The sequence below is a fragment of the Drosophila miranda genome, assembly GCF_003369915.1.
Source record: "Drosophila miranda strain MSH22 chromosome Y unlocalized genomic scaffold, D.miranda_PacBio2.1 Contig_Y9_pilon, whole genome shotgun sequence".
Taxonomy (NCBI): domain Eukaryota; kingdom Metazoa; phylum Arthropoda; class Insecta; order Diptera; family Drosophilidae; genus Drosophila; species Drosophila miranda.
The window spans coordinates 157,570-185,362 of NW_022881654.1; the positions used below are offsets into that span (position 1 = coordinate 157,570).

At 47.7% G+C, this 27,793-nt stretch overlaps 1 protein-coding gene, 2 long non-coding RNA genes and 2 pseudogenes across 3 annotated transcripts; 2 read left to right on the forward strand and 3 right to left on the reverse strand.

Annotated features, from left to right (window-relative positions):
* Positions 1-2,414: 2,414 nt before the first annotated feature.
* LOC117195231 lies at positions 2,415-4,471 on the reverse strand (annotated as a pseudogene).
* A 410-nt stretch (positions 4,472-4,881) lies between these two features.
* Positions 4,882-5,537, forward strand: LOC117195224. Its single transcript, XR_004474992.1, has 3 exons — positions 4,882-5,247; positions 5,321-5,357; positions 5,416-5,537. It is a non-coding gene; the product is annotated as an uncharacterized LOC117195224 (long non-coding RNA).
* A 2,260-nt stretch (positions 5,538-7,797) lies between these two features.
* Positions 7,798-8,370, reverse strand: LOC117195225. Its single transcript, XR_004474993.1, has 3 exons — positions 8,005-8,370; positions 7,895-7,931; positions 7,798-7,836 (listed from the first exon to the last, which is right to left on the reverse strand). It is a non-coding gene; the product is annotated as an uncharacterized LOC117195225 (long non-coding RNA).
* Positions 8,371-8,710: 340 nt separating this feature from the next.
* On the forward strand, positions 8,711-10,673 carry LOC117195215 (annotated as a pseudogene).
* Positions 10,572-11,140, reverse strand: LOC117195232 (kinesin-like protein Klp61F; the record flags this gene model as incomplete). Its single annotated transcript, XM_033399857.1, has 2 exons — positions 10,881-11,140; positions 10,572-10,821 (listed from the first exon to the last, which is right to left on the reverse strand). Coding segments are annotated over exons 1-2 (339 nt in total), but the record flags the coding sequence as incomplete, so codon positions are not given.
* Between the last annotated feature and the right edge of the window lie 16,653 nt (positions 11,141-27,793).

The following is a 27,793-nucleotide window of genomic DNA, read 5'->3' on the forward strand; positions in this document are numbered from 1 at the left end:
CGAGTCGATTGGGCCCTGTCTGTCTGTCTGTCTGTCCGTCTGTCCGTCTGTCCGTCCGTCTGTCCGTCCCCTTCAGCGCCTAGTGCTCAAAGACTATAAGAGCTAGAGCAACGATGTTTTGGACCCAGACTTCTGTGATATGTCACTGCTACAAAAATATTTCAAAATTTTGCTGGAGCAACCAAATTTGGTATCCACACTCCTAATATATCGGACCGAGACGAGTTTGTTTCAAAATTTCGCCACACCCCCTTCCGCCCCCGCAAAGGACGAAAATCTGGGGATATTCAAAAATCTCAGAGACTATTAAGGCTAGAGTAACAAAATTTGGTATCCGCACTTCTGTTAGATCTAACTATAAAACGTGTATCTCAAAATTTCGCCCCACCGCCTTCCGCCCACACAAAGGACGAAAATCTGTTGCATCCACAATATTGCACATTCGAGAAAACTAAAAACGCAGAATCATAGATAATGACCATATCTATCAGATTGCTGAATCTGGATCAGATCGGATAATTTTTGTAGCCAAAAGCAAGAAATCAATTTGCAGTGGCTACGCAGCGCAGAGCCATACTGACTAAGTATCGGGTATTACTGTAGAGTTGCGGTGTCCGCAGCAACTCACAGCGTTCCCCCTCGTTTTTTCTATTCTCTTTCTCCCGACTGTTATCTATGTTTCCTTTCCACCTCCTGAGCGAAAGGGAACAGCACAAATTCTTTTCCCCTGCTTCTGCAGGTGAAAGGTACGCGAAAGCAAAGAAAAGGCCAAACGGCCAATCTCCGACGGTGCTAGATCGACACTTTCTCTCCGCCGATCTGCTCGCGACCAAGGGACGGGCCCTCCTTATCTGCCGCGTCGCGCTCGACTACTAAAGTGCCGACGCCAACGCCTCGGGAAGCTAGCCGCTTGGGGGACCAAGCGCTCCTCAAATGTCTTCTCCCTCTGCTTCCACGCTCGCTTCTCCGATGGCTGAGCGCTTTCCTGACAATCCCAAAGGTTTAAACGCCACTTTGTTAGGCTTGCGGCTGCTGTTGTTTGCTGGCTGGCTTCCTTGGACGATCGAATCCGCACTGATTAACTCGATTTACTAAGCACCAAGACTACAAATGGGACAACTCTTTATTCTCCTTTAGCCCTTCTCTTCTCTTCCCGCAGCACTTACCCCAACTGGACTCAGCGCTATACGGCTTCTGACGACTGAATAGCCCACTCGCCTTCAACCAAGAATCTCGCAGTCGAATCTTGGATTTAGATATTTAGATTCCCTAGAGTTTTTCTCTTCACTAAATTCTTGGTGTTTCCTTTTCGTCGGACCGATACGCAACCGACTCAATGGACTTTCACGAGGGAATAGCCGATAGGGACGCCAACGTTCTGGCGGTAAATCGTCTAACAGGTCCCTGGATGCATTTTCAACAGAGATAGCCTGACGTTTTGACCTGTTACCGTCTTTTTGGTTTTCCCTTGACCTGTCGTTCGCCTGCCACTCTGAGCACTAGATGGCGCCACAAAAACTCAGCATTCCCTGCTACAAGCGCTACACCCCGTAGATGTTGTGCCGCTGCTGGCGAGGCTGTGCCGCAATCTGCTGCTGGCGGCGATTGCGTCCTCCACTGCTGCGGTAGCCAAACTCCCTATCATCGTAGCCGCCGCCGACGCCCCGCCCCATGATGCGCAGCTCCGGATCGGAATGGGCATGCCCCATGGAGGGACCGAACCCGGAGTCATTGCCCGATCGCTGTGTCATCTTCATGGATCGCCGGAGCGAGGGTGGCGGCTGGGAGCGGGCATACCGCTGTCCCCTCACCGACCGCTACCTGGAGCGGGCATTCCTCGGCCGCTTGGCCGTCCGCGTGCACACATAGCAGCAGATGCGCCAGTAGAGAAAACTATGAAAGAGAGAAGTGGTGTGGAGTGGAGTCATTAGCGGCGGAGTCACGCAGCTGTGGAAATGTCAGCGCGCAGAGGCTCACCGGAATGACGTGGCCATCACATCCCCAATGTTGGATAGGCATCAGCGGGATGCCGACGATGGCATAGAAATCGTTGTCACCTTGCCCAGTCGGATTTTAAGGTCTTTTAAGGCTTTATTTAGCTGTCACAAAGTTGAAAAGAGTAAACGTGTACATTTCCAAGTGCTGGAAACAAAAGTTTCACACCATATTTTGGGTGGCATCATTTTTACGCGCTAAAAAGTGAATTTTGAGTTTTGTGCTGTAAAATGGACACATCGAACAACGTACGCCTGCAACTTCAGCAGCAGCAGGCACGCAAATCGAATCAAAACATTCAGGTCTATGTGCGCGTTAGGTGAGTGCCCCATCTACGGGTAGTAGATCGCCCAATAAGTACGATTTCCATCCCTGCAGGCCGCTGAATGCACGCAAGCGATGCATACGCTCCGCAGAGGTTGTGGATGTGCTCAACCCACGCGAGATCCTCACACGCCACACCCTCGACTCGAAGTTGACGAAGAAGTTTACGTTTGATCGGAGCTTCGGCCCCGAGTCCAAGCAATGCGATGTCTATGCGGTGGTGGTGTCGCCCCTGATCGAAGAGGTGCTAAGCGGCTACAATTGCACGGTGTTCGCGTACGGACAGACGGGTACTGAACAGAACAGAACAGATATAAGGTTAAAACTGGCACAGGGAGAGCTTTTGGTCGTGGCTCACCCAATTCCTGGCTCAGATGCTGCTTGGAGATTGCTGCTCCAGATTGTCCTGCATGCGATCCTTGAACTGATCGCAGGCACTGCGTATCTTTTCATCGGTGTCCCTTCGCCGTTCGATGGTGCCATGAAGCTGCTCCGTTTCATTGGTGGCCAAATCTGCCACGGTCAGGATTTTGTGCGCCTGCGTCGTGAGCGTCTCCTCCGTTTTCATGTGCGAGGCCACCAGCTGTTTCTTCTCCTTGTAGTAGACTCCCCTTGGTGTCGGTTAGGTGCTGCTCCGTTTTCTTCAGCTCCTGGGTCTTCTCCACGAGACTCAGGCTCACCTCGTTGAAGGTCTTCTCCTTCGACTGCAGCTCATCTTTGAGGGCCTTCAGCAGCAACATCTTCTCGTTGAGCTCTCGATTCTGCGAGTCTATTTTCATGGTCATCTCCCCGTAGGTCTCCTCCGCCAGATAGATGCCATTCTTGTCTCGCGCTGCGAGGAGATCTCGCTTCAGTTTGTCAATCTCCTCGGTGTACTCCTTGAGGACCGTTTTTTGGTTAGCTTCTGATTGACTTCTGGCTTATTCTGAATATTCTTCGCCCGATGCGCGTACTCCAGCGTGCTGAGTGTCTCGTCAATGTCCTTGTGCCCTGGCGAGGCATTGTGGCATTGATCGAGGTCTTTGTCCGGCCGCCCAGCGACTCCTGCAGCAGGCGCGTCAGCTTCGATTCGCGGTACGGGACATGGGGGGCCCGATCCACCAGAGCGGTAATCACACGGCCCAGCGTCAGGAGGCTCTGGTTGATTTTGACCGTCTCGCGCACGCGTATCCCCTTCTCGTTGCCCGCCTTGGAGACGTTCTCGCTGCCCGCCAGATCCACCAGATTGAGTTTTCCGATCTTCAGCATATCCTCGCCATCGATGCCGTTCTCACGAATGTGCACCACTATGGAGAAGACGGTGTGGCTGCGCGAGGACTGCGCGTTCATCAGGGTGGTCGCGGTCTTGCGTCGCTCCTTGCCCTTCTCCAGGAGCTTGTAGACATCGTCCTTGCTCTGGACAGTGATCTCCTCGAGGCCCTGGATGATCACCGAACACTTCTTTGTGCTGTCGTCGAAGATGCGTATCTTTGTGGAGTCATCGGTGGAGAGGAGGTCGCACAGCTCCTCGTTGTACAGCTCCAGGTAGGAGATGCGCATCGTAAACTCAACTTCCATCATGCGGAGTTCGTCGAAAAGGTGATGCCCACATCAGAGTCCTACAAAAGGGCCAAAGACAAAAGACAGGTAGAGCAGCAATTAACGTTTGAACCGCCTCCCTCGTCCGATTCTAGGAATTAGAAAACTGGTTCCCCTCTACTCACATCTTCCCAAGAGGACTTCAACTCCGCGGTCTCATTCCCCACCATCGTGTGCGGCTTGCCAGTACCCGTCTGTCCGTACGCGAACACCGTGCAATTGTAGCCGCTTAACACCTCTTCGATCAGGGGCGACACCACCACCGCATAGACATCGCATTGCTTGGACTCGGGGCCGAAGCTCCGATCAAACGTAAACTTCTTCGTCAACTTCGAGTCGAGGGTGTGGCGTGTGAGGATCTCGCGTGGATTGAGCACATCCACAACCTCTGCATAGCGTATGCATCGCTCGCGTGCATTTAGCGGCCTGCAGGGATGGAAATCGTACTTATTGGGCGATCTACTACCCGTAGATGGGGCACTCACCTAACGCGCACATAGACCTGAATGTTTTGATTCGATTTGCGTGCCTGCTGCTGCTGAAGTTGCAGGCGTACGTTGTTCGATGTGTCCATTTTACAGCACAAAACTCAAAATTCACTTTTTAGCGCGTAAAAATGATGCCACCTAAAATATGGTGTGAAACTTTTGTTTCCAGCACTTGGAAATGTACACGATTACTCTTTTCAACTTTGTGACAGCTAAATAAAGCCTTAAAAGACCTTAAAATCCGACTGGGGCAAGGTGACAACGATTTCTATGCCATCGTCAGCATCCCGCTGCTGCTCATCTGCCTGTCCAACATTGGGGATGTGATTTCTTGATTTGTAAACTTGCTCAGGGCACTTAGTGTGACCCTGAAGTGTACTTTATTAATGTTCTTATTACTAGGTGCAACATATAACATTATTTATGGAAACATTACAATTTTTTTAACATTTAGGTATTTTTTTTTTTACTTTACGGTAACATTGATAATAACAGACAGAAAAATACTAGACAGTTATCGATTATTGCTCTTGTAAACAAAAGTTAAGTTAAGTCTAAGTCTAAGCTAAGTCTTTTTTCTGACTTAGGCATAAAAATTTTGTGACGCCGCTCCTGGAACCCTCATCCGGTGCGAAACGGAGGCTTGGACGACAGGGAGACCTCCAAGCATCGGCAACGCAAGCGCGGCATCGTCTCGTCCCTCCCTTCCTGGCCGAATCCAGCCGATGCCACTCTAAGACGAACGGCGACGCATATGCTTCTTTCTGTGAATGATATGAAACTCCTGGCTGATTTTAATATTATTTTATTTTCAGGTTTATGTTTTGTAGGTTTGGCGATCAAGCGTCAGGAATCCAGTTAGGTAATTTGTGTTGTTATATATATTGGATTTTTAACCTTTGTTTTGACTGATTTTAATTATTTTCTATTTACAGGTTCGATTGGTCCATTGGGAGGTTTGCGTTGAGTTTGGTAAGTAAGTCTATATGTGCTTTTCCTTTGGTTAATTTTAGCTACATTTTATTTGAAGGCTAAATTAATTTATTTAGAGGTTTGTGTTGAATTTGGTAAGTCAGTTTATTTCTGTTTTGGCTGTTTTTGATTGTATTTTATTTGCAGGTTTTGATTGGTTTGTTTGGAAGGTAGCGTAGTAAGTGAATTAATTTGTGTTTTGACTGATTATTGAATGTATTCTATTTGCAGGTTCAATTGGTTTATTTGGAGGTTAGCGTTGTGTTTGGTAAGCGAGTCTATTTCTGTTTTGGCTGATTTTTATTGTATTCCATTTGCAGGTTTTGGTTGGTTTGTTTGGAAGCTAGCGTGGTAAGTAAATTAATTTGTGTTTTGACTGATTTTAATTGTATTTTATTTGCAGGTTCAATTGGTTTATTTGGAGGTTTGCGTTGTGTTTGGTAAGCGAGTCTATTTCTGTTTTGGCTGATTTTGATTGTATTCCATTTGCAGGTTTTGATTGGTTTGTTTGGAAGCTAGCGTGGTAAGTAAATTAATTTGTGTTTTGACTGATTTCAATTGTATTTTATTTGCAGGTTCAATTGGTTTATTTGGAGGTGTGCGTTGAATTTGGTGAGCGAGTTTATTTCTGTTTTGGCTAATTTTGATTGTATTTTATTTGCAGGTTTTGATTGGTTTGCTTGGAGGTGATTTGGTAAGCGGTTTAAGTTATGTTTTGGCTGCTTTTAATAAGTTTTATTTGTAGGCTTATATTTTCTGGATTTGGTGATAATGTGTCCATTTTTGCTGTGCCATTGGACCAAGTCTTAACCATTCGGCTGGAAGACGCCTTCCTCTTCATCCCCTCTGTGGTCTGGCACTATAATTCTTTGTATACCCAATGGTTGGCCCCTGATTCTTTCAAGTATTGTTTCCCTAGTGTATTTCCCCTTAGCATACATTTTTCGCAGAATCTGTACGTGTTTTAGCCTTTTCCAGTCTTTCCTGTTCTTCATTTTCTAACCTCAGCAGAGTAGGAAGTCCTTTCCTCAGGATTGGTACATACTTCTCTACTATAACTTTGCGCTCAGCTTCGGAATAGTATCGAGTCGGATCCAGATCTGGATTTGGTTGTTCCTGACGTTGTCCATTACTACGCGGGAGGATAAACTTCCGGAGTTGATTGTCATATCTGTGGCGGCTAGATTTCAATCTATTAGGGACATGGGGGTTGGTCAGCAGTCTGGCCACTTCGGAGTTTGAGTGATCCACGAGTGAGTTAGCCGCTAGCTTTCTCGTAAACCTCCTGTCGTTTCTTGTGTATCTTGTGGCCCTAACTGCCCTCCTCACTAGTCTTCTCTTTTTTGGTTTGTGATGTGCAAGGGAACAAAAGTTTGTCAAGGATAGTAATGGGTGTGGTGGAGGAAGGGCGGCACGGCACGGCACGGCACACGACAGACACCACAAAAGAACAGGGCAACACAGAAAAACGTCAATGGCGACACGGCAAAGAACAACGAAAATGCGACACGAAACGGCACGAAACGGTTATAGCACGTCCGACGATCGCGACCTCTCGAGCGGGTGGACGAGATGAGAGTGGCGGACGAGGTTCATGGTGGAACTCTCACATGTCCACCAACTCTCACACTCTCCCCCCCACTCGGGAGACCCGGTCGCCGATCGTCATTTACCGGTGCTCTCACCCCCGGTTCCACTTTCACTCACCCCAATACTGAGTGAGATGAAAGTAGTCCGAGGGCAGCAGCACCGATAAGTAGGCAATGGAGAATTGGAATGGCCGTTTGTTATAGTGGCTGTCTGTGTTGTCGTTGGTTAATGGCTAGTGTCTTATGTTCTTTGGCTCTGTGTATTGGCTGCTCTGTTGTTGGGGGATGGGATGGAAAGGGAAGGGGGAAATTTGCCTGCTCCCGTATAACCACCCGGATACTTTCAACTTCCGGATGTTACGATCCGGGCGCGTGACGCTCCGAAGAGTCGACCGCATAGTTAAAACACAAATTAATTTACTTACCACGCTAGCTTCCAAACAAACCAATCAAAACCTGCAAATGGAATACAATCAAAATCAGCCAAAACAGAAATAGACTCGCTTACCAAACACAACGCAAACCTCCAAATAAACCAATTGAACCTGCAAATAAAATACAATTAAAATCAGTCAAAACACAAATTAATTTACTTACCACGCTAGCTTCCAAACAAACCAACCAAAACCTGCAAATGGAATACAATCAAAATCAGCCAAAACAGAAATAGACTCGCTTACCAAACACAACGCAAACCTCCAAATAAACCAATTGAACCTGCAAATAGAATACATTCAATAATCAGTCAAAACACAAATTAATTCACTTACTACGCTACCTTTCAAACAAACCAATCAAAACCTGCAAATAAAATACAATCAAAAACAGCCAAAACAGAAATAAACTGACTTACCAAATTCAACACAAACCTCTAAATAAATTAATTTAGCCTTCAAATAAAATGTAGCTAAAATTAACCAAAGGAAAAGCACATATAGACTTACTTACCAAACTCAACGCAAACCTCCCAATGGACCAATCGAACCTGTAAATAGAAAATAATTAAAATCAGTCAAAACAAAGGTTAAAAATCCAATATATATAACAACACAAATTACCTAACTGGATTCCTGACGCTTGATCGCCAAACCTACAAAACATAAACCTGAAAATAAAACAATATTAAAATCAGCCAGGAGTTTCATATCATTCACAGAAAGAAGCATATGCGTCGCCGTTCGTCTTAGAGTGGCATCGGCTGGATTCGGCCAGGAAGGGAGGGACGAGACGATGCCGCGCTTGCGTTGCCGATGCTTGGAGGTCTCCCTGTCGTCCAAGCCTCCGTTTCGCACCGGATGAGGGTTCCAGGAGCGGCGTCACAAAATTTTTATGCCTAAGTCAGAAAAAAGACTTAGCTTAGACTTAGACTTAACTTAACTTTTGTTTACAAGAGCAATAATCGATAACTGTCTAGTATTTTTCTGTCTGTTATTATCAATGTTACCGTAAAGTAAAAAAAAAATACCTAAATGTTAAAAAAATTGTAATGTTTCCATAAATAATGTTATATGTTGCACCTAGTAATAAGAACATTAATAAAGTACGCTTCAGGGTCACACTAAGTGCCCTGAGCAAGTTTACAAATCAAGAAATCACATCCCGAATGTTGGACAGGCAGATGAGCAGCAGCGGGATGCCGACGATGGCATAGAAATCGTTGTCACCTTGCCCCAGTCGGATTTTAAGGTCTTTTAAGGCTTTATTTAGCTGTCACAAAGTTGAAAAGAGTAATCGTGTACATTTCCAAGTGCTGGAAACAAAAGTGGCATCATTTTTACGCGCTAAAAAGTGAATTTTGAGTTTTGTGCTGTAAAATGGACACATCGAACAACGTACGCCTGCAACTTCAGCAGCAGCAGGCACGCAAATCGAATCAAAACATTCAGGTCTATGTGCGCGTTAGGTGAGTGCCCCATCTACGGGTAGTAGATCGCCCAATAAGTACGATTTCCATCCCTGCAGGCCGCTGAATGCACGCGAGCGATGCATACGCTATGCAGAGGTTGTGGATGTGCTCAATCCACGCGAGATCCTCACACGCCACACCCTCGACTCGAAGTTGACGAAGAAGTTTACGTTTGATCGGAGCTTCGGCCCCGAGTCCAAGCAATGCGATGTCTATGCGGTGGTGGTGTCGCCCCTGATCGAAGAGGTGCTAAGCGGCTACAATTGCACGGTGTTCGCGTACGGACAGACGGGTACTGGCAAGACGCACACGATGGTGGGGAATGAGACCGCGGAGTTGAAGTCCTCTTGGGAAGATGTGAGTAGAGGGGAACCAGTTTTCTAATTCCTAGAAACGGACGAGGGAGGCGGTTCAAACGTTAATTGCTGCTCTACCTGTCTTTTGTCTTTGGCCCTTTTGTAGGACTCTGATGTGGGCATCATACCGCGTGCCTTGAGTCACCTTTTCGACGAACTCCGCATGATGGAAGTTGAGTTTACGAGGCGCATCTCCTACCTGGAGCTGTACAACGAGGAGCTGTGCGACCTCCTCTCCACCGATGACTCCACAAAGATATGCATCTTCGACGACAGCACAAAGAAGGGTTCGGTGATCATCCAGGGCCTCGAGGAGATCACTGTCTAGAGCAAGGACGATGTCTACAAGCTCCTGGAGAAGGGCAAGGAGCGACGCAAGACCGCGACCACCCTGATGAACGCGCAGTCCTCGCGCAGCCACACCGTCTTCTCCATAGTGGTGCACATTCGTGAGAACGGCATCGATGGCGAGGATATGCTGAAGATCGGAAAACTCAATCTGGTGGATCTGGCGGGCAGCGAGAACGTCTCCAAGGCGGGCAACGAGAAGGGGATACGCGTGCGCGAGACGGTCAAAATCAACCAGAGCCTCCTGACGCTGGGCCGTGTGATTACCGCTCTGGTGGATCGGGCCCCCCATGTCCCGTACCGCGAATCGAAGCTGACGCGCCTGCTGCAGGAGTCGCTGGGCGGCCGGACAAAGACCTCGATCAATGCCACCATCTCGCCAGGGCACAAGGACATTGACGAGACACTCAGCACGCTGGAGTACGCGCATCGGGCGAAGAATATTCAGAATAAGCCAGAAGTCAATCAGAAGCTAACCAAGAAAACGGTCCTCAAGGAGTACACCGAGGAGATTGACAAACTGAAGCGAGATCTCCTCGCAGCGCGAGACAAGAATGGCATCTAGAGCTCAACGAGAAGATGTTGCTGCTGAAGGCCCTCAAAGATGAGCTGCAGTCGAAGGAGAAGACCTTCAACGAGGTGAGCCTGAGTCTCGTGGAGAAGACCCAGGAGCTGAAGAAAACGGAGCAGCACCTAACCGACACCAAGGGGAGTCTACTACAAGGAGAAGAAACAGCTGGTGGCCTCGCACATGAAAACGGAGGAGACGCTCACGACGCAGGCGCACAAAATCCTGACCGTGGCAGATTTGGCCACCAATGAAACGGAGCAGCTTCATGGCACCATCGAACGGCGAAGGGACACCGATGAAAAGATACGCAGTGCCTGCGATCAGTTCAAGGATCGCATGCAGGACAATCTGGAGCAGCAATCTCCAAGCAGCATCTGAGCCAGGAATTGGGTGAGCCACGACCAAAAGCTCTCCCTGTGCCAGTTTTAACCTTATATCTGTTCTGTTCTGTTCAGTACCCGTCTGTCCGTACGCGAACACCGTGCAATTGTAGCCGCTTAGCACCTCTTCGATCAGGGGCGACACCACCACCGCATAGACATCGCATTGCTTGGACTCGGGGCCGAAGCTCCGATCAAACGTAAACTTCTTCGTCAACTTCGAGTCGAGTGTGTGGCGTGTGAGGATCTCGCGTGGGTTGAGCACATCCACAACCTCTGCGGAGCGTATGCATCGCTTGCGTGCATTCAGCGGCCTGCAGGGATGGAAATCGTACTTATTGGGCGATCTACTACCCGTAGATGGGGCACTCACCTAACGCGCACATAGACCTGAATGTTTTGATTCGATTTGCGTGCCTGCTGCTGCTGAAGTTGCAGGCGTACGTTGTTCGATGTGTCCATTTTACAGCACAAAACTCAAAATTCACTTTTTAGCGCGTAAAAATGATGCCACCCAAAATATGGTGTGAAACTTTTGTTTCCAGCACTTGGAAATGTACACGTTTACTCTTTTCAACTTTGTGACAGCTAAATAAAGCCTTAAAAGACCTTAAAATCCGACTGGGGCAAGGTGACAACGATTTCTATGCCATCGTCGGCATCCCGCTGATGCCTATCCAACATTGGGGATGTGATGGCCACGTCATTCCGGTGAGCCTCTGCGCGCTGACATTTCCACAGCTGCGTGACTCCGCCGCTAATGACTCCACTCCACACCACTTCTCTCTTTCATAGTTTTCTCTACTGGCGCATCTGCTGCTATGTGTGCACGCGGACGGCCAAGCGGCCGAGGAATGCCCGCTCCAGGTAGCGGTCGGTGAGGGGACAGCGGTATGCCCGCTCCCAGCCGCCACCCTCGCTCCGGCGATCCATGAAGATGACACAGCGATCGGGCAATGACTCCGGGTTCGGTCCCTCCATGGGGCATGCCCATTCCGATCCGGAGCTGCGCATCATGGGGCGGGGCGTCGGCGGCGGCTACGATGATAGGGAGTTTGGCTACCGCAGCAGTGGAGGACGCAATCGCCGCCAGCAGCAGATTGCGGCACAGCCTCGCCAGCAGCGGCACAACATCTACGGGGTGTAGCGCTTGTAGCAGGGAATGCTGAGTTTTTGTGGCGCCATCTAGTGCTCAGAGTGGCAGGCGAACGACAGGTCAAGGGAAAACCAAAAAGACGGTAACAGGTCAAAACGTCAGGCTATCTCTGTTGAAAATGCATCCAGGGACCTGTTAGACGATTTACCGCCAGAACGTTGGCGTCCCTATCGGCTATTCCCTCGTGAAAGTCCATTGAGTCGGTTGCGTATCGGTCCGACGAAAAGGAAACACCAAGAATTTAGTGAAGAGAAAAACTCTAGGGAATCTAAATATCTAAATCCAAGATTCGACTGCGAGATTCTTGGTTGAAGGCGAGTGGGCTATTCAGTCGTCAGAAGCCGTATAGCGCTGAGTCCAGTTGGGGTAAGTGCTGCGGGAAGAGAAGAGAAGGGCTAAAGGAGAATAAAGAGTTGTCCCATTTGTAGTCTTGGCGCTTAGTAAATCGAGTTAAGCAGTGCGGATTCGATCGTCCAAGGAAGCCAGCCAGCAAACAACAGCAGCCGCAAGCCTAACAAAGTGGCGTTTAAACCTTTGGGATTGTCAGGAAAGCGCTCAGCCATCGGAGAAGCGAGCGTGGAAGCAGAGGGAGAAGACATTTGAGGAGCGCTTGGTCCCCCAAGCGGCTAGCTTCCCGAGGCGTTGGCGTCGGCACTTTAGTAGTCGAGCGCGACGCGGCAGATAAGGAGGGCCCGTCCCTTGGTCGCGAGCAGATCGGCGGAGAGAAAGTGTCGATCTAGCACCGTCGGAGATTGGCCGTTTGGCCTTTTCTTTGCTTTCGCGTACCTTTCACCTGCAGAAGCAGGGGAAAAGAATTTGTGCTGTTCCCTTTCGCTCAGGAGGTGGAAAGGAAACATAGATAACAGTCGGGAGAAAGAGAATAGAAAAAACGAGGGGGAACGTTGTGAGTTGCTGCGGACACCGCAACTCTACAGTAATACCCGATACTTAGTCAGTATGGCTCTCCTCCGGCAGACGCCGCTAATATTGAACGACACGACAAAGAGTGCGTGCGAGAGAGACAGAAAATCAGTCTGAGCGTGACGTCGGGTGCTGCGTAGCCACTGCAAATTGATTTGTTCCTATTGGCTATAAAAATGATCTGATCTGATCCAGATTCAGCAATGTGATAGATATGGTCATTATCTATGATTCTGCTTTTTTAGTTTTCTCGAATGTGCAATATTGTGGATGCATCAGATTTTCGTCCTTTGTGTGGGCGGAAGGGGGTGGGGCGAAATTTTAAGATACACGTTTTATAGTAAGATCTAACAGGAGTGCGGATACTAAATTTGGTTACTCTAGCCTTAATAGTCTCTGAGATTTTTGAATATCCCCAGATTTTCGTCCTTTGCGGGGGCGGAAGGGGGTGTGGCGAAATTTTGAAACAAACTCGTCTCGGTCCGATATATTAGGAGTGTGGATACCAAATTTGGTTGCTCTAGCTTTTGTAGTCTCTGAGATCTAGGCGCTAATGTTTTACTCTAAGCAAAGCCGCCTATGCTACGTGTGTTAGAGAGGGACAGGGCGAGAAAAAATGAAATTGTTTTCTTGATGCTGGCTATAATAATTATACGATCTGGTTCAGATTTTGCACTCTAGAAGATATAGTCATCTTCTACGATTCTGCGTTTTTAGTTTTCTCGTATCGTCGAAATTGTAGATGCCACAGATTTTCGCCCTTTGTGGGAGCGGAAGTGGGCGGGGCAAAATTTTGAAATATTTTTGTAGCAGTGACATATCACAGAAGTCTGGGTCCAAAACATCGTTGCTCTAGCTCTTATAGTATTTGAGCACTAGGCGCTGAAGGGGACGGACAGACGGACGGACAGACGGACAGACGGACAGACAGACAGACAGACAGGGCCCAATCGACTCGGCTATTGATGCTGATCAAGAATATATATACTTTATGGGGTCGGAAACGATTCCTTCTGGACGTTACACACATCCACTTTTACCACAAATCTAATATACCCCAATACTCATTTTGAGTATCGGGTATAAAAAGAGGAAGCAACGGATTGACGGAGTAATTGTATTCGTGTTTGTAAATGTGTAATTAATTATGATTTCTGTGCGGAGTTAATTAGGAGAGAGTTAGATTTGATTCCGGTAGTGGCTTCTCGTGACTCTCGCCGATCTGCAAATATGATTTCCCACAACCTTGTGCCCATTTAAGTGTTCTTCCGCCACAGCAGCTTTAGGTATTCATCGAGGAAAGCGCTTTCGCCGATGGAGCCATAAACTGGAGAAAAGGTATGAGTGGACTTAAATTCTGTTATTAATAAATTACAACTTGAAACAAGGGAACGGTCGGTGAGTGAGAGGGAGAAGAGCCCACTCGCATTGCTTTCGTAACATTACGGAATCAGCAAGCAAGTTAGTTTGTCCATTTCGGACGTGTTTTGTATATCATTTGTATGGCGCATAGCCAAGTATTTGTAGGACTTTTATACATATATTTCATTTAGCTATTCTTTTTGTTGTGAAATCCTCGATACGAGATTTCAATGTTGAGCAGAAATGCTCTGGGGAATCTTTGCGTTTAATAATGTACTACACGATATAGACAATTCGAGATCTATTCATTTGGACTTCAATCAACTTAAACTTTAATCTTAATCGCGTATAGAGTACAATGTAATACGGGTTTAAGCGCGGCCGGCTGCAACTGCTAATTGTCGTTGTGATTTCGTCGAAACGCAAACGAAGACTCTTCATGGTGATCGGAAACGAGGTTACGCCGCCCTAGCATGAAACGACGCCGTTCTCCGAGTGGGCAATCGCAGTTAGAGCGCTCTCACTCTCTTTGTAGTTTAACCCTTAGAAAACCGTCCATGCCGCCCCCAATACTGGGACCAGTATTAGAAACCAAAGGATGTCACATGTGAATGCTCTGTGAATAAATAAAGTGTTCGTTATGGTACATGTATGGTCGAATAGAGCTAGCAACGGTGGTAGGATTATTCTGAGGTCTGTGGCAACGGTAGCCGACATAGTTTAGAGACCGATCGTTTGTATACGCCTGATGCTGTTTTAACAGTTGCGACTCTGACTAAACTGTCAGCTCCAGGGTGAACTTCTATTATCCTTCCCAGTTTCCACTCGTTGGGTGACAGTCGGTCATCCTTGACAATTACTAGATCGCTGACTTGTAGATTGTCGGTTTCATGTCGCCACTTTGGACGGGCTTGAAGATGTGATAGCCAATCCGAACTCCAACGTTTCCAAAATTGCCGGATCATTTTCTGTCCTTCCAGAAATTGGACTGTGAGTGGAACATCCCTTGTCGTTACATCCGGCGGTGCTAATAATGAATCTCCAATAAGAAAATGTGCCGGGGTGAGGACAGCTAGGTCCTCCGGCTCCGCGCTTAGTGGACATAATGGCCTGGAATTTAAACAGGCTTCAATTTGTGTTAGCACGGTAGCAAGTTGTTCGTAGGTCATTTTACATCCTGAAAAGGCTCGATAGAGATGTGTTTTGACAGACTTTACATTTGCCTCCCAAAGGCCTCCGAAATTAGGACTATGCGGTGGATTAAAATGCCATTGGACGTTTCGGGCCGCTAAAGCAGGTATTACAGTTGTGGGTAGCTCTCGTTTCAAATGTATTTGCCAGGTTTGAAGAGCCCGGTCGGCACCAATGAAGTTCGTGCCACAGTCGCTATACATGTGTTGACAGTAGCCCCGACGCGCGATGAAACGTTGTAGGGCCATGAGAAAGTGTTCGGTGGTTAAGCCCGTGACCGCTTCAAGATGAATTGCCTTTGTAGCCAAACAGATGAAAACTGCGATATACGCCTTGTAGTTTGTGTGTCCACGGAATCTGGATGCTTGAATTTCGAACGCGCCTGTATAGTCCACTCCGGTGGCGATGAATGCACGAGTTGGCGGATTGACTCTATGTAGGGGAAGATCGGCCATCAATTGTGCTGCTGGTTTCGGTCGGTGACGAAAACATCGGACGCATTGTCGAAGAATGCGTTTGACAGTTTGTTTTCCGTTGACTATCCAGAATTTGTGTCGAATAGTGGCCAGCGTTAATTCGGTGCCGCCGTGGAGTGCGAGACGGTGGGCATTACGCACGACGAGATCGGTAAAATGATGATGATTGGGAATGATCATTGGTTGTCGCTGGCTTATCGGAAGGTGCATTGCATTTCGCAGTCGACCTCTGACTCGTAGAATTTGTTGGTCCTCTAGAAATGGGGATAATTGACACAGCTTGTGTGTGCCCGATAGTGCCTTGTTTCCCTTCAACCTCAATATCTCTGTCGCGTAGACCTCCTGTTGAATGCTGCGAACGAGATGAATTAAAGCGTTGTCGAGCTCCTGCACACTCAGTGGTCCAGACAGCTTGTCCCCTTTGGCTTGAATGTTATGTATAAACCGTAGAACATATGCCATGACTGATATTAACCTGTCGTATGAGGACGAGTTTTGGATGAAGGCTTCTGGAGCCTCCGAGACTTGCACAGCATTTTGGAACAAAACTGACGATTTCTCCTCGATTATAGTCCTGTCGATGTCCTGACTGGGAACTCCGTTTGCCGGCCATTGGCTTTCCGGCTGCTGTAGCCATGATGGTCCAGACCACCATAATGGATGTACTGCTAACTCTTGTGGTGTTAAGCCACGAGTTGCGCAGTCCGCTGGGTTTACCGCAGTAGGTACATGTCTCCACTGAGTTGATGTACTATGCTCCAAAATCTGTCCAACGCGATTTGACACAAAGGTTTGCCATCGGTGGGGATCTCCATTTATCCAAAACAAAACGATAGTAGCATCTGACCAATAGAAGGTTGCCATAGGTGGTCCTGCAGTGCGAAGTTGGTCCCGGATCCATTTTGCCAGTTTAACTGCCAGCAGCGCACCCGAAAGTTCGACTCGTGGAATTGTGATCGGTTTCGTGGGTGTGACTCGACTGCGTGCAGCTAGCAAATGAGTTTGAATCATTCCGTTTGGTAGCTCTACACGAATATATGCACATGCTGCATACGCCAGTGATGATCCATCGCAGAAAACATGTAGCTGTAATGACGCAAGCTCGTGGATGTTGAAGCGCAGCCATCGTGGTACTTGAATTTGCTCGACATATGGCAAGTTCTGTATGAATCCCTGCCATCTATCAAGCAGTTCGGTTGGCAGCGGTTCATCCCAGTTCAGTTGTGCTAGGCTGCCATCGTTGCGTTTGATGCGGGCCATCCATGAGTCCTTGAGTATCGCCTTCGCGGTCATGACACAGGGCGTGATGAAGCCTAATGGGTCGTACAGTCGGGCGACTGTGGAAAGTAAAGAACGTTTAGTATGTGCGTGACTGATTTCAAAATTTATCTTGAACCCAAAATAGTCTTGATGTGGATGCCAATAGAGGCCTAAGGTTTTAACGGGATCTTGGTACTCAAACTCTAATAATGTCTTATGAGATAAATGGTCTGGAGGTATTTCTTGTAGCAGAGAAGCGTCATTCGCAGACCACTTTCGAAGCTCCATTCCTGCTGATCGTAAGGCTCCGATCAATTGATTTTGAATTTCTAATGCTCCTTCGCGAGTGGAAGCTCCGCTTTGTACGTCGTCCACGTATATTTCGTGTCGAAGGACCCTTTCCGCGAGTGGGTATCGGTCTCGTTCATCCTGCGCCAGTTGATGTATGACGCGAATGGCTGTGTAAGGAGCTGAAGCGGTTCCAAACGTAACTGTGTTGAGATAATACTCAGCTACTTGGTTGTGTTCGTCATGCCAAAAGATGCGTTGATATTGCGAATCCTCTGCATTCATGTCAATGCATCTATACATCTTCTGAATGTCGGCAGCAAAAACAAAACGATGGAAACGCCAATTCAGGACCACGCCGGCTAGATCGTTTTGGAGCGCTGGTCCGGTGCATAGGACGTCATTGAGCGATTTTCCGTTTGACGTCTTACAGGAGGCGTCATATACTACTCTAACCTTAGTAGTGACACTTTCCTCTTTAAATACTGCGTGATGAGGCAAGGTGCAACATGTGGACTCGATTCCATTCTCCTTGCTAATGATGCAATGCTGCTGCTCCTTGGTTGTTACTTTGGTCACCTGGCCTAGTTGAAAGTACTCCTTCATGACTTCCGAATATTTGGCTTGCAGCTCCGGCTGCCTTTGGAATCTTCGTTGAAGCATTTGGAATCGATTAATCGCGATTTGACGTGATTTGCCTAGCACCTGCGAAGGGTCAAACAAACGCTTAAGTGGTAACCGTACCAAATACTTGCCGTTTCGTTGACGAATGTGAGTTCGTTTAAAATGCTCCTCGCACCATCGCTCTTCTGGTGTGAGCTGTTTTGCAGAACCGAGATGCTCCATTTCGAAGAATTTCTGGACGAGATTCTCTAGCCTGTTGTGGTGACATCTAATGGTGACAGCGTGTGAGCGTGTGGAAGTGGCTCGACCAAAGACTATCCAGCCCAGCTGGGTGTGCTGTGCAATTGGTTGGTTCTCCTTTCCTCTGCGGATATCTGAAAGCAGGATCTGTGGGATTACGTCCGCTCCCAGCAGAAGATCAATCCGTTGTGATTTGTAGAACCTGGGATCGGCGAGTTCTATTCCGTTCAAATGAGGACATTGCTGCAATTTGATGGATTTTGAAGGTAATTGCGATGTAAGCGTTTTAAGTATAAACGCAGTATCAATGGTAGTACAAAACTGCGAAGTACAAGAACTTAATGCCAATTCTGTAGTGTAGGTACACCTGTTCTTGGAGGTGGTCCCAACTCCAGCAATTTCTGCCGAAATTGGATGCCGCTTGAGGTTGAGAGCCTGCACTGTGTGCTTTGTAATGAGGGTTCCCTCCGAGCCTGAATCCACTAACGCACGTACCACCGCTGATTGACCAGTGTGGGGGTTGTGGATTGTGACCAGGGCAGTGGCCAGAAGGACAGTGCTGGGTCCGTGATGCGTTGCCGTAGCGGAGACTAGTTGCGCAGAGTGTGTTCTCACAGACGAGTCGGTCGCTGCAGACTGTGGATGACCACCGGAACTAGTGTTGGGAACAACTGGGAGAGGCTGTGCAGTGCTCTGAGTAGGAAGTGGGGTCCTAGCGTAGAGTTGCGTAGGTGTAGCCCTGCCAGATGAGTCGCTCGTTGTATACTGCCAGGAGTTACCGGAACGAGCGCTATGGGAGGCTGCGTGAGGCTGTGTTGCCACCTGAGCAGGAGTTGGGAAGTGCAGCAGTGTATGGTGTCCTTGACCACACTGCGTGCAGTTCCTTTTACTGGTACATTTTGAAAGTGCATGGGAACGGCTCAGACAGTTGAGGCATGCCTTTGCATGATCGACGATGGCTTTCCTTGCAAAGCAGTCCTTGGACAAAAGGAAGATTGTGACTGTCGCTACAGTGAGGGCAGCGAGTGTGTTCGGCAACCGCAGTCTTGGCGTGGAAACTGTTGCCCTTGTATGTTACGTTGCCAACTGACTTCTTAGGGTGCCTTTGATTGACAGGCTGCGGCACAGGTGTCCGCGTCGTGGAGTGGCCTCGATTTTCGAACACATCGATGCTGACGAGACGGTCGTTGAGAAATGATTGTAGCTGAGAAAATGTGGCAAGTTCGGCAGAGCTACCGAGATGGAGCTCCCAAGCTTGCAGTGTCGTGCTTGGCAGTCTGGAAGTGAGATGATGAGCCATCCAATGCTGAACATCTAGATTCTTGAAAGCATTGAGACAAACCGTCGCAACATTAAGCATATGTTTTATATCAGCAGACTGCTCCTTTGTCAACTGTGGCAAGTCATACAAACCGTTCATATGGTACATAAACTGCAGCCGTTTGTTGTCGTATCGCTTGAGGACGAGACTCCAAGCTGTTGCATAGTTATTTCCCGCAAGCGCCATCTGCTGAATATCCTCGTCGCGATCCGAGGGAAGAGCTTGCTTCAGGAAATGAAACCTTTGGACGTCGGACAGTTTCTGGTTGTTATGGATGAGTTGAACAAATGCATCGTGAAATGCCGGCCAATCCACAAACTTGCCTGTAAATGTCGGTACAGGTAGCTTGGGCAATTGCACTGATGATACGGATGGATTTGCTGGCTCCGGATTCTGCTGTACCGGTGGTGCTCTTGGACATACATTTTCGTAGGCCTCTGATATGATGCTGAATGCCGTTGTATAGTCTTCATCAAAGCGAAAGGCCACTTCGCTGGACACATAACTATGCGTACTTGGACATCGAAGTATTAGCAAACGTTGATGATTTTGCTCAAATTCACCTAAGAACCGTTGCAAAGTTTGTAAGCGCGTTTGAAAATAAGCTTTTGTTTTCCGATCTGCGCCATCCTTTCTGAAATTACGCACCGTTTGATTAACCCTCGCAATGAGATTTGTCTGAATAACACTGAGATTGTCGATCTCCACCTGAGGATCGGCTTCGAGGTCGTGGGACTCGGCTGTTGACATGTTGCTGTTATATGTGTATGTACCTTTCTCACCCTTAGTTGCACTCTCTTTGACCTTGTACAAAATACCCACAACGAAACACTTACTCTGGTACTCGGGAGTGCTTCTCTTTGCTTAAAGCGTAGCTTAAGAGAACTTGCGAGTCGTTGTTGTTGGTGTTGTCCGAGCGGAGAGCAGAAACTGTGCTACTGTGAGCGTTGAGTTGAGGCCTTGTGTCTAGAGATGATGTGCAGCAACAGAACGCTCGTTGGTCTCTTGGTCTCTGCTTTGCACGAGAGAGAGGCTGCTGTCTAACCGTCGGCTTGTGTTGTTGTTGTGTGCTACTGTCCAGGCGCAGAGCTATCGTCTGGTCTTCTTTGTCCCTGCTTCGTGCGAGAGATAGCGGCTGTTGGATAAACCGTTGGTTTGCGTTGTGTTTGCCGTTTACAGTTGCAGCCGGTAAAATATGATTTTATTTGTATGTACATTTAACTGAACGCGGAACGAGGTAGAATCATATGCGTATAGTACGAATTAAACGCGGTTCCCCCCATGGGCCACCAAAAATGTTGTGAAATCCTCGATACGAGATTTCAATGTTGAGCAGAAATGCTCTGGGGAATCTTTGCGTTTAATAATGTACTACACGATATAGACAATTCGAGATTTATTCATTTGGACTTCAATCAACTTAGACTTTAATCTTAATCGCGTATAGAGTACAATGTAATGGGTAATACGGGTTTAAGCGCGGCCGGCTGCAACTGCTAATTGTCGTTGTGATTTCGTCGAAACGCAAACGAAGACTCTTCATGGTGATCGGAAACGAGGTTACGCCGCCCTAGCATGAAACGACGCCGTTCTCCGAGTGGGCAATCGCAGTTAGAGCGCTCTCACTCTCTTTGTAGTTTAACCCTTAGAAAACCGTCCACTTTTAATGTGGGTGATTATATTATGGTATTTGCGGGTAATGTTATTGTTTTAGCCAGTAAGTGAATAAACTTTATAATGTATTAATCTAGCGCTTTGCTTTCGCTGGCAAATTCCCCATGTAGGACGCCCCGGACAAAGGGGCCATTCCGTCATTAAATCGAACGGTTTGGAATGGCCATGGTAGGGTGCGCGACACGACCTCGACAACCCCAGAGGCGGAGGTGAGATACCTTTCCAGCACACATCCACCATTCTATTCAGGGATAAACAGTGTCTCCCGGTTAAGCATTTTCGTCGTGACACGCTACTTCATTCGCGGTATAATGCGTATAGGCCACCAGCAGGAGGGGGCAAGAACATCACTCCAATAGCCGACGAGCAGAGGCCGGAAACCCAAAGCGTGTGCTTCCCTTCGCTGAATAACAGCTAGCCTGGCAGGATTTATATACACAGACGTGCGTAGGTGACACGTTACATTTATGAATCATAGATATAGTATTATAACTAAAAATTGGCGCCCAACGTGGGGCCACACCTATTCAGAAGCAGCATGCTCATTTCAAGTATAGAGTGCCGAGCCGAGATTTTTGGACGACAGCGGCGCGAATCAAAGCAGCAGCTGGCCAAGGCTCGCGCATGCAGTTGTTGTTGGTTTTGATTAGACAGCGACAAGTGCAAGGCGTCTGCGCGCGTACACATTCTTTTCATTTTCTTTTGTGCTTAGGAATTGGGGTCTCAATTAGCATAGGGTCCGTTTCGCATGGGGATTAGCTATGCGTAAGGCAAAAATTTTTATGACTTTATTTTATCGTATCATATTCTTTGCGTTCTATTCTTGTGGTTTACATTCCATGTGTGTTATTTGGTAGGGCTGTTGATTTGCTAGCTCTCTCGCTGTACAAGGGAAGCGAGACTTGAGAACAGCTGTGGCGGTTGCTGGGCCACTGACCCTAAGTTGGCAACGTAGGAAGCTATGAATTATAACACGAGGAATCAGTTCTCTTTGCAATTTGAGTTCACGTACAATTACTTATTATTTTTGAATTTTTAGGTCATCTTAGGTTTGCTAGCATAAGTTATCTGACTTTTAACTAGAATACTTAATTTAGTTTTACTATTAATACATTTTTAACTTTGGTTTTGTCTGCGTTTGATAAGTAAGTGTTTAGGTTTTGTCGTGTAGTTTTTGTGGGATATATTTTTGTCAGGACAGTTAGGAATTAAGTTTGATTTATTTTTTTGTACAATGGAGAACCCCGATAACGAGCCTGAACCGGCTCCGGCGCCAAAATGCCAGTTGTGTGGGAAAACTTTGGCTTCGGCTCCTACATTGAAACAAAGTGCAGCCACGAGTTTCACAAAACTTGTATTGAGTCACATGTCAAGACCCATACTACCTGTCCCACATGCAAGACGCTATGCGTCGATAGAAGTACTCCTCATAATACCAGGTCCCAGGCCAAGCAAAACGAGCAGCCATAACCGCTGAAAGAGTTAGTAGCATGGTTACACAGGCCATCAGCACGATGCAAAACGAGGTGGTAGCCCAGCACACGGACAAAATGGCTCAAATCATTCAGTCCAGCATAGCAGCACATTTCCAAGAGACTGGCAATAGCATTCCTCAAGGCAATAGACGTGGGGAAGCGGATAACCCGTCCAACAAAATAGGGACAGAGAAGTGGAGGAAACATTCCGACAGGGACTGAATAGTCAGTATTCAGCACAGTTTCCGAGCTACGACCGTCCAAGCAGTGCAGTCTCAGATCTGAGTCAGCGACCGGACAAAGTCGCCCATATCCTCAATAGTTGGAAATTACGTTTCAATGGGACCCAAGAAGGATTGAGCATTGATAATTTTCTCTATAGGGTAGAGGCTTTGACGCATCAGACTCTCGAGGGAAATTTTCCAGTTCTGTGCAGTAACGCCAGTCTGCTTTTTGACGGAAAGGCCAGAGATTTTTATTGGCGTTACCACAAGACTTCCGGATCGATGAGATGGGACCGGTTATGCCAAGCCCTAAGAAAGCAGTTTAGGGATTCTCGAACCGATGTGGATATCAGAGAAGCGATAAGGGACAGGAAGCAAAAAGAAAAAGAAAATTTCGATTCCTTCCACGACGCCCTGGTACAGCTGATGGATGATTTGAAACTCCCATGTCAGAGAAAGCGATTGTGGAAACTTTACGGCGCAATTTGCGACCTGAAATTAGACATGAGCTCCTGAATGCGCAAATCGACTCCGTAGAACGTTTGAGAGAAGTCTGTCGTAGAAGGGAGGGTTTTCTCGACGACATTGGGCGGAGTCATGGGTACCAGAAATTGATTCCTTTCCGGAAACAGGTTGCGGAATTGGTAGAGGAAGCCCAATTAGAGGAGGCCTCCGAATTCTCGGATGTAGAAGAAGACGACGAGGTGGCAGCCATGGCACTGATTTGCTGGAACTGCCGAAAGGAGGGGCATCGCTACCACGATTGCGATAGCAAAAGGAAAATGTTTTGCTTTGGGTGCGGAGCACCTAATAAATATAAGCCGTCGTGTAGCAAATGCCAAAAAAACGGCAAAGTGAACACCAAGCCTCGCCAGCCAGTCAGTGTTCAGCGCAAGCAGTCGAGTGCAGAGGCGAAATCCCAGTAGGGATACTTAAAACTACCGCCCAGCTTCCGTCTGAGAAATCAGAATCCGACATACACCAAGCTTTAGTCTGGCCACAACGAGTCCATGCCAGATCCCATTCGCTTTTCACCAACGACCAACCCAGTAATAGGTCCCTCACAAGGAGTGCAAGAAGGATGAGAGCGTTCCGGCAGGCGGCGAAAGCGATTAATTGCATTCGTTACAAGCAGAAGGACAAGCGTCCATATGCGGAAGTTCGCCTGTTGGATCAAACGGTCCTTGGTCTATTGGACACCGGAGCAGCTATGAGTGTTATTGGCGGAAAGTTAGCAGAACGCGTAATCCAAAGCCGAATTCCTTTTAAGAGAGGAGTTGTAAATGCTTCCACTGCGGATGGACGGAGGCAAGAGGTAGTGGGACGACTGCGGACACCGGTGCAGTATAAGGGTGCAGTGAAGAACCTTGAGCTGCACATTATTCCAACGCTCAGCCAGGACTTGTATTTAGGGATCGATTTTTGGTCAAGTTTCGATTTATTACCACCCAGCATGTCGCTGGCAGAGATAGTTCATGAACCGCAGAACCTCAGCCGAGCGGAAATGGACCAGTTGCAAGCGACCATCAATTTATTTCCTTCGTTTTCCGTTTCCGGTCTAGGAAAGTCGGCTCTGCTTTCGCATTCAATTGATGTAGGTGATGCAAAAGCCGTGAAGCAGAGACACTTCCCTGTATCTCCTGCGGTAGAAAAATTGTTATATGCGGAGATAGATTTGATGCTCAGCTTAGGGTTGATAGAGGAATCCGATAGTGCGTGGTCATCACCAGTAGTATTGGTGCAGAAGCCAGGAAAGGTGAGGCTATGTTTAGATAGTAGGAAAGTTAACGCGGTGACCAAAAAAGACGCGTATCCGTTACCACAAATTGATGGGATTCAAGGACGTCTTCCTAAGGCGTTGTTTATTTCGAGCCTGGATCTTAAGGATGCCTATTGGCAAGTTCCCTTAGAGCCGAGCTCACGCGATAAAACAGCGTTCACGGTTCCGGGGAAACCTCTCTACCAGTATAAGGTAATGCCTTTTGGTCTCACTAATGCTTCGCAGACCATGACAAGGCTGATGGACAAGGTAATTCCGGCCAGTTTAAGAAATGAAGTTTTTGCGTACCTGGACGACCTTTTGATTGTGTCGGACAGTTTTGAGTCACATCGGAGGGTGTTGAGTGAAGTGGCAAGTTACATAAAAGCGGCAGGGTTAACGCTGAATGTGGAGAAAAGCAAGTTTTGCATGAAGTCAGAGCGGTATTTGGGGCATATAGTAGGCGAAGGGGTGATTCGTACAGATCCGGATAAGATTTCGGTTATGTCCGATTTTCCTTTGCCAAAATCCCTAAAGTCTCTGCGTCGCTTCCTAGGTATGGTAGGCTGGTACAGGAAGTTTATAAGCAACTTCGCATCGGTAGCCGCGCCTCTCACGAACTTGCTCAAACCCAGACAGAAATTTTCAATGACTCCAGAGGGTCAGGAGGCTTTTGAAAAGTTGAAGGAGATGCTTTGCTCAGCACCAGTTTTGCGTAGTCCTGATTTAAAGTGGCTCATGTCACAAACTGACTTACACTCACGTCTAGCCCGATGGGCATTAAAGCTGCAGAGTTTCTCGTTTAAAATCGAGCATCGTAGCGGCAGGCTTAATGTGGTTCCGGATGCTCTTTCTCGCGTAAATGAGGAGGAAGTGGCGACTCTAGACGCGAGCCATGGGTTGTTGGTGGATTTGGAATCGCCAGAATTCAAGGCAGAAGATTACGTGGAGATCGGAGAAAGGGTTAGGGGCAATATTGATAAGTTGCCAGATCTCAAAATTGTAGATAACTTGTTGTATCGTAGGTCAGATCACGCAACAGGAGAGGTGCTACATGATTTGGAAACTCTGGATTCCTCAAGAGTTAGTGGTTGACGTTTTGCGTAACGCGCACGACAATCCACTGGCTTCCCATGGAGGCATTCACAAAACCCTAGAAAGGATACGGCGGTATTATTACTGGCCTGGTTTGGTTGCCGATGTGAAGAAGTATATCCAGGCTTGTGATGTCTGCAAGACTACCAAGGCCCCAATACAATCCAGAGACCGAAGATTGGAATTGCGCCCGAGTCACAACGTTTCTTCCAGAAATTATATGTAGATTTCCTGGGGCCATATCCCCGTTCAAGAAGTGGACATATAGGCATCTTTATCGTCCTCGATCACTATTCTAAATATGTGTTTCTTAAGGCAGTGAAGAAGTTGACCGCGGACGTGGTAGTCAAATACATGCAGCAAGATCTTTTTCATGCTTTCGGGGTTCCGGAGACAATAGTATCCGACAATGGCACACAATTTAAGTCTGAGGCATTCCAAAAGCTACTCCGGGAATATAAAGTTTCGCACATTCTCACGGCCTTGTACGCACCCCAAGCTAATGCTTCCGAACGTGTAAGTCGCTCGGTGATTGCAACAATCCGACTGGGACGAGCACCTCAGCAGCATTTGCTGCGCATTGCGTTCGGCGGTGCATGCAAGTCTGAATGCAACTCCTTATTATATGGTGTTCGGACAGTATTTCATCACGTCCGGGGCAACATACAAGCTTCTGAGAGCATTGCGGGTGATGGACGACAGGTCAGCAGTTTTCTCGCGGGAGGATTCATTAGACTTGGTTCGAAGCAAGGCTCTAGAAGTCATGAAAAAACAGAACGATAAGAATGAACGGCAGTATAACTTACGGTCGAGAGACATATCCTACAATGTCGGCCAGGAGGTGCTCCGAAGAAATTTCAGGCAGAGCAATTTTCAGTCAGGGTACAGCGCGAAGTTGGGTCCGGCCTTTCTGAAGGCCAGGTTCAAAAAGAAGATAGGGCAGGCCTACTATGAGTTAGAGGATTTGCAGGATCGTTACGTAGGACGGTTTCACGCGAAAGATCTTCGTCAGTAAACCAACTGATTCAAGCTGTCCTGTTATCATTCATGGGAGTGTGACCCCCAAGCCTGATCTTTCGGGGTGCTTTTGTAGCGCTTGTAGCAGGAAATGCTGAGTTTTTCTGTGGCGCCATCTAGTGCTCAGAGTGGCAGGCGAACGACAGGTCAAGGGAAAACCAAAAAGACGGTAACAGGTCAAAACGTCAGGCTATCTCTGTTGAAAATGCATCCTGGGACCTGTTAGAGGATTTACCGCCAGAACGTTGGCGTCCCTATCGGCTATTCCCTCGTGAAAGTCAATTGAGTCGGTTGCGTATCGGTCCGACGGAAAGGAAAAACCAAGAATTTAGTGAAGAGAAAAACTCTAGGGAATCTAAATATCTAAATCCAAGATTCGACTGCGAGATTCTTGGTTGAAGGCGAGTGGGCTATTCAGTCGTCAGAAGCCGTATAGCGCTGAGTCCAGTTGGGGTAAGTGCTGCGGGAAGAGAAGAGAAGGGCTAAAGGAGAATAAAGAGTTGTCCCATTTGTAGTCTTGGCGCTAAGTATATCGAGTTAATCAGTGCGGATTCGATCGTCCAAGGAAGCCAGCCAGCAAACAACAGCAGCCGCAAGCCTAACAAAGTGGCGTTTAAACCTTTGGGACTGTCTGGAAAGCGCTCAGCCATCGGAGAAGCGAGCGTGGAAGCAGAGGGAGAAGACATTTGAGGAACGCTCGGTCCCCCCAAGCGGCTAGCTTCCCGAGGCGTTGGCGTCGGCACTTTAGTAGTCGAGCGCGACGCGGCAGATAAGGAGGGCCCGTCCCTTGGTCGCGAGCAGATCGGCGGAGAGAAAGTGTTAATCTAGCACCGTCGGAGATTGGCCGTTTGGCCTTCTCTTTGCTTTCGCGTACCTTTCACCTGCAGAAGCAGGGGAAAGAATTTGTGCTGTTCCCTTTCGCCCAGGAGGTGGAAAGGAAACATAGGTAACAGTCGGGAGAAAGAGAAAAGAAAAAAAAGAGGAAGCAACGGATTGACGGAGTAATTATATTCGTGTTTGTAACTAATTATGATTTCTGTGCGGAGTTAATTAGGAGAGAATTAGATTTGATTCCGGTAGTGGCTTCTCGTGACTCTCGCCGATCAGCAAATATGATTTCCCCCAACCTTGTGCCCATTTAAGTGTTCTTCCGCCACAGCAGCCTTAGGTATTCATCGAGGAAAGCGCTTTCGCCGATGGAGC